The sequence below is a fragment of the Rissa tridactyla genome, chromosome 6 (genome assembly GCF_028500815.1).
Source record: "Rissa tridactyla isolate bRisTri1 chromosome 6, bRisTri1.patW.cur.20221130, whole genome shotgun sequence".
Taxonomy (NCBI): Eukaryota; Metazoa; Chordata; class Aves; order Charadriiformes; family Laridae; genus Rissa; species Rissa tridactyla.
In genome coordinates, this window is record NC_071471.1 from 61,771,019 (window position 1) to 61,782,367 (window position 11,349).

At 52.2% G+C, this 11,349-nt stretch overlaps 1 protein-coding gene across 4 annotated transcripts in view; it reads left to right on the forward strand.

Moving 5' to 3' along the window:
• Positions 1 to 2,771: 2,771 nt before the first annotated feature.
• The window catches only part of MXI1 (MAX interactor 1, dimerization protein), a 57,515-nt gene continuing 48,937 nt past the window's right edge, over positions 2,772 to 11,349 (forward strand). For 3 of the 4 annotated variants that reach the window (XR_008466875.1, XR_008466876.1, XM_054204586.1), the window contains exon 1: positions 2,781 to 2,984. Coding sequence is in view for 2 of the 4 variants with exons in the window: in XM_054204586.1 (XP_054060561.1) it covers positions 2,807 to 2,984 (178 nt within the window). In the remaining 2 variants the exon portion in view is untranslated. Of the gene's footprint in view, positions 2,985 to 11,349 lie in introns of all 4 variants that reach the window. The other variant, XM_054204584.1, reaches the window with a different exon arrangement.

The window sequence follows — 11,349 nt, forward strand, 5'->3', positions numbered from 1 at the left end:
CATACAAAGCATTCAAAACATCCCAGAAGGCACGTTGAGGAGGATCAAGAAATGCAGCAGGTGACAGAGGATGCTGCCATTATGCACGGGCCCTACAGTGTGGACTCCAGATGACCACATGCATCCTCCTCTTCTTCTGGGAGAGGGGCTGGGATTTTTAAATCATGGGATTTGTACGCAATCTGATGCTGGCTGCCTCTCCTGCCTTTGGTGGACTTCTCGTACTCTAAGCTAAGGTCACAGAAAGCCTTCTCCCGACTGGTGAGCAGGCACGACGATTCCCCCAGCACTATGCCAAGCTGGGCAGCCACTCATGCCCAGGTTTCCAGTGGATGCAGCCTGGTGAGAGCTGCACCGCATCCCCAGCTCCGTCCCTGCACAATTGGAAAGCCAGAGACTTTCTGCCTGATGTTTTAATGGGAGTGTTTGCCAGTGCACACTCGTAAAGTGGGAACAGTGTCTCATCTCAGCTCGTTAGTGGAGTTAATAAAAGCCAAGAACATTTTGAGTCCTTCGCTTGCCTGGATGTACTTTATGTCTCAGCCCTGGCTCCCCCGTGCCGCCCTGCCCTGCTCAGCCCCTGCTCTTCCAGCCCAAATCCTGCTGTCCTGCTTTGAGTGACACAGGACTAATTTCTGTTCTAATGATAGGGAAAACTGCACTTTCAGAAGTCTCTTGTGTCTGAATTTGTGAAAATGTTTACTTTATAGATGGCTATGGGTGTGCGGGTTTCAAGTTTTCGCTGTTTTTGAGCTCGCTGGGTGCAGGGATGAGGAGGAGCGAGACCCGGGCACTTGACCCAGGCTGGCCAGCGGGGTTATTTCATACCACGAACAACACATTCAATATAAATTAGAAAGTTTGCTGCGAAGTTTTCTCTCCCTTGGTGGCGGTGGCCCAGAGAACTCTTTGCCCCAGGGCCGAAGCCCTGAGCGCTTCCCTTCATCCCGAAGCCACAGCACTCGCAGTGTCCCACATTTGCTGTCCCCTGCTGGGAGTGCACGGCTTCCTGCTGATGGAATGGGCTGAGTAGAACCCTTGTGTATTTTATATTGGTATTGGGATCAATACTGGTTCTTTAGTGTTATTAGTGTTAATTATCTAGTCTTATTCTATTAAATCTGTTTATATCTTAGCCCTCGGGTATCCTTGTTTTTTCCCCAGTTTCCCTTCCCAGGTGGGGAGGGGTCATCAGGTGACAGAATAATTGTCTAAACAATAATAAATTGTTGCGGGTTTCTCAAACCATAACACCTGCTCTTGGCGATGGCCAGGTGTCTGCGGGTGCTGAGCTCGCCCCAGCCCAGCAGTGACGTGCCATCCCGCTCCGCTCCCGGCACACTGGGCTCTCCCCTCTGCCTTCCCTGCTCTTCTCCAGGCCACGTCTAAATCCAGCTGGTGCTTCGTGCCCTCCTGCTTCCTTATTTTCCAGGGACTTCCCATCTCTGGGCACTGCTGGTCCATCCTATGCCATCCACCAGCCCATTTCAGGTGGCAGCAGGGGCACTTGGCCAAACGCGGGGATGGCACATCTTTGATGGGGCAGCAGCCAAGGTGCCACGTGGCCACGGACGAGGCTGGGCTGAGCTGGCTGGAGAGCCGGCCTGGCTCCAGCACGTGCCCTGGGAAGTGCGTATGACCAATGAAATTCTGCAGGCATGCTTCCCAAAAATAGCCTGGTGGCCCCCAGCAATTGGGAGCCGGAGGGACTTCGTTGCACATGCTGCCGTCTGGGGCATCATCCCCTCTCGGATGATTCAGGTCTGCGTGATGCTGCTGGCTCCAGGTACCAATTAACACTTACTAATACAGCATCTTTTAAACACCACTGTGACTTCTCTTCTCTCCTTACCTCCGGCCAGTGGTGGCCCCTGCAAGGCCGCTGAGCCTGGTGAGGCTCACGGAGCACCACGGCAGCTGGGCATCAGCAGGTCCCGGTGCCCCAGCACATCTCTGGGGCAATGCTTCACCCCAGCTGCTCCCACAGGGCTCCTTGGCAGATCCAGACCGACCTGACTGGCCGGGCAGGAGCAGGGATTCACGCTCGGGCGTTGCCACTGAGGGTGGAAGCGGAGCTGGGAAGGTGTTGGAGGAGCCCGGTGCCAGCGGGGGTCCCTTCCTGCTGCCCCCTCAAAGCTGATGGATCTTAGATGACAGATGGCTTGCGGAAGTGTGAAGACTCACGCTCCTCTTCCTCCTCCTCAGCCCAGCTCAGGTCCTGCACTCTGTCCCCCGGGGCGGGGGGGGGCACAGTTGTTTTTTTTCTCCCCCCGCCTGCCTACAAAACAAGGGGAAAATAGGGATACACCCCAACCGCGCTGTGTCTGCAGGGATGGCGACTGGTTTTGGGGTGGGGGGTGGGGGGGGAGGGAGAGGAGGGGAAACCGGTGCACCCCCCGCCCGCTCTCCAGCAGCTCTGATTTTCTTTGGAAAATAAAAAAAAATAGTCATTTATTTACTGATTGCTTTCGGAGTATGAACCCAGAGACGGCTTTCGGGGTGTGTGGGGATGCTGATAAAAGGAGGAGGAATTTGATAATAAACCGGCCGGCGCTTACACTCCGCAGGCGCGGCCGGGGCCGCCGCCGCCGTCCCGCCCCCCCCGCGCCCCGTCGGGGCGCGGGGGGGGCGGGACGGCGACGGCGGCCCGCGGGGCGACAGAGCGGCGGCGCTAGGACCGCGGCGGCCGCCGGTCTCGCCGGCAGACGGACAGACGGACGGCCGCGCTCCGCAGCGGCGCAGAGGGAGGCGTGCGCGGAGGAGAAGGGGCGGGGGGGGGGGGGTGTGTGAGTTTGTTGTATGTGTTATGGGGAAGCGCGGACGGCCGCGGAGGGAACCGCGGGACGCGGGGGCGTCCGGTGAGAGCCGGTGCCCCCTCGGGGATATCTGCAATAGGAGCCCGGGTATGGACACCTTCCTCTACAACGTGCAGGTGCTGCTGGAGGCCGCCAGCTACCTGGAGCGGATCGAGAAGGAGAATAAAAGTAAGTGTGGGAGCGCGGCCACGCGTGTGCGTGACCGGCGTTGTGGTGGTGGTGGGGGGTGGTGGGGGGGGGGGGTGTGCGAAAAAAATAATAACCCAAACTTTTGGCTGGCTGCAGGGACCGCGGGGCGCAGTGACAAAGGACGCCGGGGCCGGCCTCCCCCCCCCCCGCCCCCGCCGCCTCCCCGCGGCGGAGACACGCGTGGGATTCCCCCCCTGCCTCCCCTCCCCGGGAGGTCGGGCCCGGGGGGAAAGTTTGGGATGGAGAGCGGAGCGGGCCGGCGCGGAGGGGGTGCGCATCTCCGGCTATCGGCGGGCGCGGAGAGGGGCCGGGGGGGGCCGGCGCGGAGCCGGAGCGGCGGGGGAGGAGGCGGTGACACGTCCCCGCTCCCCCCGCCGGGGCATGGGCAGAGTCACGTAGGCAAGCGGCAGCGCTCGCCAGGTAGCCGGCGGGGAGGGAGGGCAGGGCAGGGCAGGGCAGGGCGAGCGCCCGGTGCGGGGAGGCGACCAGCCGCGCCGCCGGCCTCCTGCTCCGCGGGCGCGGAGGGTGCGCGTAACCCGCGCCTTTCCCCTGCGGAGCGGGTCTGCCGAGCGGGGCGGGAGCTGCGGGTGGACGGCGGCAGGGTCGGGGACAGGGGAACGCGTTGGGAACAAAGGACGGGGCCGCCGTGCGCTCCGCTGCGCTGCGCGCCCGCGGACCCCCATGCGCGGAGCGGACACTCGCGGCCGCCGGAGCCCCGCCCCCCGCGGCCACATGGTTCGCACATGGAGGCAGCCCGGGGTCCTCATTGGCGGAGACCCCCTCGGGGGGCGGGGCCGCGTGGACGGCTCCGCCAATGGGGGGCGGCGGGGTCCCCCGTGTGACGTCACGCGTTGCCGAGCGGGGCCGGGGGTGCCGGTACCGCTGTCCCCGGGGAGCCACCGGGAGCCCCGGGCCCGCTCCCCCCGCTGCCCTGCCCTGCCCTCTCCCGGGTCGCGTCGCTCCTCTCTCTTTTAGTCTTTATTTTTGTCAAACCAGGACACTCTTGATTTATTTTCTATTTATTTTTTTAAATTAATTTTTTTGTTATTATGGTGTTATTATGTTGTTATTATTTTTTTCTCATTTATTTTTCCTCTTTCCTCCCCAATTTTCCTTTTCTCCTCTCCTCTTCTTCACGGAGCGGGTGCTGCGTTTTCTCTTTCCTTTCACTCTACAAAGGGATCGGCGGGTTCCCCCCACCTCCGCGCCGCTCCATCACACCCCCGCTCCGGCTCCAACCCCCCCCCCTCCCCCCATGGCAGCTATAGGTGACGCTATAGGGTGCCCTTTTTCCACGCACACGCAGGGAAAGGGGTCCCACGGCGGGGAGCCCCCTCTGCTGCTAAAGCCTTGGTGGCCATGGGCCCAGAGCCCTTGTTCTCCGCTGGCCCAGAACAAATCCCGGCTGCTCTTCTGTTTTCGAAAGTGGAATTAATATTGGGGGTGGGTTTTTTGTTTGGTTGGTTTTGGGGTTTTTTGTTGTTTGTTTTTTTTCCTCACGCGCTAATTGTTGTTTTGTAATGAATCTGCAAAGCTGAGGGTCCGAGGAGCTAAGCTGCACCGCGGCCGGTGGCTGCGAGCTGGAAAATGACAGGAGCTACCAGGAAAAATCGGGTTTGCATGTGAAAGCGGCAGCACCGCTGCTTTGGAAATCGAGTGTGAGACCGCTGGGTTGGTTTCGTGTTTGTTTTTTTCTCTAAAAGTGCTCTTGGCTTGAAGGGAAACAGTCAGAATTGTGCGGTTTTTTCAGGGGGGGATAGAATTTTTCTTGCCATTGAGGTGGATAGTATCTGATCTTTTCTACGCTCCATTTAAAAATACATCATTTTATGCAGTTCCTCATTTGGAAGGAGCTGGAAAAGGAGCAGGACAGCAGGATGCAGGATTTTTTATTGCTAGATTTTGAAAAGAGGTGTTTGCATCCAAACAACTCTGTTTCCGAGCACTTGTTTTCACTGAAGTTTTCGCTAACAATTGTCATGGCCACAGTACTGAAAAACCCTCACTTTTATTAGGCAATTCTGCAAAACCTTTTTACAACATTTTAATTTGCAATCGGGATGTTTTATTTTGAGAAGTTCCATTTAACCAAAGGCTCAACTATTGAACGTGCGATTCAGAACGTGACCATCGCAAACCAGGCCAGCTTTTACGTGATGCTCCCAAACAAAGAAAAATGCTGCTGGGATTGGAAAACAGCCTCTGAGCGTTACGGGCCCTGTCTAAATGAAGGAATAGCTGCAGAATTGGGAAGATTAGATCCTAATGTGTATATATATATATAGTCTTGCATGTGCAGCTGAGGTTCTTGTACCATGAGGATACTGTGCCCTTTCGTCTGCCAGCGCACCCGGTGCTGGCAGCCTGGCAGCCACGTTGATAGTGGCTGGTCACTCCTCGTTACAGTCTCTGACCTGGCAATTGGCGATAACAGAGGAGACCACGGCAAAAAAATAAAAAAGGTTGGGTGATGTAGGCTGCGGACAAACTCGGTGCTCGCCTGCTTCCTGCAGAATGCCCAGGTGGTTTGACGGCGACGTTACGCAGGGCTGGAACGAGCTATTTTGGTGTTACTCCCGTCAGGAAGGTGGCTGAGTCACAGCCCGGTTGTGCGGGGTGCGGTGCACGTAGGGGAACGATGGTGCCCTGCCCCAAGGAAACGCAGTCTTGAAAAAATAAGAGGTGACAGGGAGATGTTTGTTTCCTCCTGGCCAGGCCAGGGGACGGGTTCGGGGCGGGGGGAAGCGGCAGGGTGCTGGCTGGGATCGGCACCGCAGCTATGTGGAAGCTGAAGGGCTTCGGGAGCCAAAGGCAGGGATTTAAGGAAGGGCTGTTATGGCTGGGGGAGCTCAAGTGGTTTTCCTGGTAGTTTTACACAGTTTCTGATAAGCCCCGCTCAGCATCAGCATTTGTTCTTCCAAGCCCTTGGAGGCCATACCAGGTTATTCACCTTTTTAAGACACTGTCCCAAGCAGGAGTGGATGCTATTTGGAGGAGGAGGCCACTGAGAGGTGGAGGCAACTCTGTCTCGTGTGGGTCCAAACTCTTGGATATCGCAGATATCACATATTCTGGTGGCAGAGGAGCAGCTACGAGGCCCTTTTCAGCCCCCAAAACACACCAGTTTCCCCCCTCTGCCTCCAGGACAGTGGTGTGAGGTGGGTGGTGGAGCCGTCCGCATCAAGGGCAGGACTTCCAGTTAAGGTAGGAGTTTCCTACCTGCTTGGTTCCCAGGGAGAAATAAGGAGATGATTTTTTTTATGTGTAGAGGTCCCACATCGCATCGTCGTGGTTGTGAATAATAGCAGAGGGACCATGGGTTGGCTGGGTGGTGTGGAAACAGAACCACAGGGCGGAGAGCCACGGAGCAGAGTGGGATGTACCGTCGGGGTGACGGCAGTGGGAGACACCACTTCAGCGGTGCCCTTTCAGCTCCTCTGCCCAACTCTGAAACCACCCTTTTAATATTCACTCACCTTTAAAAAAAATAAGAATAAAAATTGTCTGTATTACAGTACGTGACTGGGGAGGCTAGTGTCCTGTTATCAGACTGCTTGGGTAAACTGGAGTATTTTAGCTGCTGAAATAGAACTGAATTATTTTTCCAGTTGCGCCTCTGGAAATGAGTAACAGTGCTGCCTGCCTGCCTGCTGGCTGCAGTGCTCATGGCGAGACCACAAAACCCAATCCCAACACACCTTGCTGACCGACATGTACAGGTTTCCAAATGACCTGTTTCTAGAAATTTAAGCTTGGTATCTAAGGAATGGAAACGTCACATGAAAAATATCACAGTGGCTGTTTTCAGAAATGGAAGTTGTGCTGAGGGCAGCTCTGTTGATGTATCTGTAACCCCTGCAAATGCCACTTCATGAATAAGCACGGCTGGAAATCTGTAGCGTCTGAAATGCTGGAGTTCGGAAGAGGTTGTTAGAGGGACCTGGAGTAAACTCATCTGAGGTTTAGGAAGCACCCCTTTGTGTGTGTGCACTCACGCTTTGTCAGCAGGAGTTGCGTAAACACGTGATGAATTCCTCGGATATGATGACTTATCTGTAATAGACAGGGTATGTAATATATCCTGATCTCACTACAGATACAGATGTATGTCACCATATCCTCTTCTAAAAGCATGAGGGCAAGCAAGCCACTGTAACAGCCATGTCCTTATTCACAAGTCCAGTAGAGTTGTGCATGCATGGGACTTTGGCCCCTCACAGAAGATAGCTAGATCTTCTTCAAGTGTTGCCTATGTTTATTGACCTTCTGGCTGGGCATAGCATATGGGTGACCTTAGATTTGTCCTTTGCTCCTGGATAATCCTCTCTGAAGGAGAGGAAAACTGAGCCTTGAAGGTGAGTCAACAGTATCTTCATCCTGTGGCTCCTTCCATTGTTTATGCACTGTTTGGGGTCGCTTTTTTGACAAGCCAAAGTAAAGATGTATCAGAAACCTATAATTAGCGGAGGGCAGAAGGAGACAAGACTGCCTTCCATCTGTGCGCAGAGCTCCCATTGAACCAATGAGAGCTGAACACGCGGTGCAAGGTCAGTATAGATGGTCTTGAATCTTACGGCGACGTGATATATGGAGCAGTACAGGGCTCCTTTATTTATATATTTTTCATTCAGCTCACAATAAACCCTTTTCATTCCTCCTGGTTCGTGACCTGGCCACAGTGATTCATATGTTAGCCACTTCCAGGTTGGGTTAGTTTGACTCACGCTGTTTGGACCTCAGCATAAAATTCAGAAGGAAGCCACAGCGAGAGAAATGATAGGGCAGAGGTAAAACTGTGGGACTGTGCCAGAAGCACTGCTGAGAACTGATCGCATCCCTTGTCAGCAGAGCATCCTAAGAGCTAGCGGAGAAGGACCTTCTGCTGCTGGCTGGAGAATCCTACCTTCTTCTTATTTAGCTGAGGGACCCCATCCTGCATATGATGTATTTTTTTCTCATGGGACGTCCTCTTAATTTTACAGCTGGGTCAGTCAAGTGTCTTGACCAAAATCACAGAAGTCACTGACTCAGAATAAACTGGGGCACAGCACAGGTCTGAAAACAGAGCAACACGTCTCCCAGAGGAGAGAAGCATGAAGCCCCAAGAGCCGGTGCACCTGTGGCTTTTGCCTTATTGATTGGCAGAGCTCGGCCTTTGAATCAGAGTGAGGTATACAGTATGTGCTTTATTCCTGGTCAAACTCTTGGATATCCAGGTGGTTCGTCTCTGAGAAATGTCTTGTCCTCACCAGTGGATGGGTTCCAGGCACCAGTGGGAGTGCTGAAAGAGATTATCTGATGCCTTGTGAAAGAATGAGGCTCCCGGATGAGAAATGAGGCCACGTCCTGTAGGCAGTATAGGTCTCTCACTGGAGGTATTGCAAGCATTGGAAGGGTGTTGAGTAGGTGGGACTTGGGATGTTCTCCAGCCTGCTGCTGCAAGTCCTCTGATGCTGAACTGTTACAGTCAGGAGTACAAGAATGTAGACCTGGTTGTTACAGCATGTGCTGGTAGGTGGGATGTTCAGGTATGCCAGAGATGTTGTTCCCCTGGCAAGAAAAGCTGGAGTTTTTTGGATCTGATGTCCCCAGAAATTTGGAGAATCGGTGAATCTTTTCACTGCTTTGACAGCAGCAGAGAATGGTTCCTACTAGGGATCTCTGTTCATGCCTCAGTTGCAGGAGTGTTAGGTTTCAAGGCTTTGAAAGCAATATTTAGAATTTGCAGGGTTTGTGTGAACATGGGCAAAGGAAGCTCTTGCAACTGTTCCTCCCAGAGGCTGCAAAGAGTTGGGCATAGGAAGATTTTAGAAAAAGCCAAAGAAGGGGTGGGAAACTAGGCACTTTAACCAAAGGGATCGCCCTTATTGAAAATAACTTCCACGTTGCAAAGCATTGTGTTATTTCTAAGCCTTGTGTTCAAAGCAGAGGGTTGGGCATCTTGATTCGTGAGCTGTGTTCCTGTTCCACCTCTAGCTGAGGGTGTGTCTTCATGCAAGCAATTATGCTGCTTACACCTCAGTTTCCCTTCCTACAGAGTAGAAAGAAAAGAGTTGAAGTCATTGCAGGTTTGAGAAGCTTAAAACATTGCTTTCTGGAAAGCTCTTAGAAGATTTCCCTGTTGGAAGATGCTAGTTTAATGCAAGCGATGGCGGTGTTTGTAAAAAAACAGACTACATCTGTTCTACTTGATTAAAATAGTACAGCAGCGTTTCAGATGTAAATATTAATTGATTTCTGCACTGCAGATTTCTTCTTGGATATTTAAATTGTTGCTAAGGAGGAGGGAAAGGCTATCAGGGAGATTAACAAATCCATTATTAAGGCTGGAAATGGAGGGCTGCCGAAGTGCCATTTAATAAAATGTAAAAAGCCCTTTTCTAAAGGGCGAAGCAGCAGAACACACAATGAAAGTGAATCACAGCTGCCAGAAGGGATGCCAAGCAGCAAGCACTTATAATCAGAAAACTGTACTTACAGATCATTCGGAGCCACTAAATTAAATGATCTCATTCTCCCCTAAAATACTCTTCCCTTAGCCCCTCCCCAGTGTTGCTCAACCATATTTTAAATGTGACTTTGGGGGGTTTCTGGTCAGCAGTTGAATAGCATCAGACCTCTTCGTGCCGTTCACTTTCCACCCACTTTTGTTTCTGTCACATACAACTCGAGTGCTTTGCAGGCCGACCTACCCACACGAGCACTCGGGATGGCAACCGGCAGATTTTGCTGTGGCTCCACGGGTGGCTTGCCCCTGCCTCTTCAGGGCTCCTTCTTTGGGAAGATGTCCCACAGCTCACTCTCAAATTTGTCTTTGTTTCCCACAGATTTTTTTTTTTCTAATTGTGCATTGTTTACTTCAGAAACAAAGACTTGGAAGCTGAGCTGATGTGCAAATGGAAGAGCGGATCCTACATCATTTCACGCAGAACTGATCCTGTTGTTACTTCATTCCAGTGCCGATTTAATTCACTGTGTGCATCAGTGTCCCCCTCCTTCATACTCTCTTATTTTGTATCTTGAACTTTAGCTTCAGGAGGCTGGCACTTTGATATGCTCCTAAACTACCCCTTCATTTTCCAGCTGTGGCTTTCCCTATTTAATCCCCGGAGTGGCACCACATCTCTCTGAATGTGCCATCAGTAAAGATAGTGGCAGTGGGTGTTGCCAAGAACCCCTCTTGCAGTGATTTTGGGGCTTCATCATGGGTTTTTTGGAGGGGTTGGGTTGGGGTTGTTTTTAATGTTTAGTATTGCTAATCCTGAGAGGCAAATGGCTCCCTGGCTTTGGAAGCAGGTTAGAGGAAGCAGAGTTAGAGCCCAGAAACATTCTCGCGTTAACCCCGCTGTTGTGGAGAGGTGTGTGCACCTGTGTCCTTTTCCCCTTGTGAGCAATCCAAGATCATATAAGTAGTCCCGGAGACTGCTCAGATTTGAAACTTTCCATGTGCTTTTAACAATCATCTGCTCTATCGGCAGTTTCCAGTGTAGAAAAAAGAGGTGGGGAGAGAGAGAATACTTCCTTCCCTGAGTTGTCCCCCGGACAAAAGCCAATCTTTACACACGCTGTGCTTGGGCTCAGTGTAGGTATGTGAATGGAGGCCATCCTGGCTGAGCGAGGGCTGGGGCTTGCTTTTCCTCAGCGCAGAAGGAAGGAGGTACGTCCCTGGAGGTGTCCCAGCTTCCTTTATTCTTCCACTGTCCCATCTTAAGAGAAACAAAACAAATCAACCCTTTGAGATTCGGAGGTGAAGAGGGCCGTGTAAGAACTGAACAGTGGTATTATTTTTACCTCCATCAGCTTGCAAGCCTGCAGTTTTCTGAGGAAAGCTCAGAAATGGTGAATCAGTGAAATGCGTTTAAAGAAAAGTTAGCTACCCTGAATCCACTTTTTTTCAGGCCTTCTCAAGTTGAGTGCTGCCAACTCTTGCAACTTCATCACGAGTCTCCTGATACTTCGTGCTCTGCTTAAAGCTCATGCTACCAGACACAAGCCGTTAATTGAGAATCTCAGCTTTTTTGATTATTTTTTTTTCAAGGTACTTTTCCAGTTCCCATTCTGAGGGAGAAATGCTTGCAAACGTAAGCAGTCACAGCCTAAAGGTTCAGACCCATGAAACGTAACCCCAATTACAACTACAGAACAATCCTTGGAGGGTTTCTAAGTTGGTATGAGTTTGAGATTCAGATTTTTACTGTGAATGTTCTGATTCTGATTTTGAATATTCTGATTGTGCCCTTTTTGAGAGTAGATAGACTATTTCAGAGACTGGTATCATACAATTAATGGTAACAGAATTTTAAGCTCCATTCCAGCTTGAAGTTGGTAAAATTCAGAGTCAGAG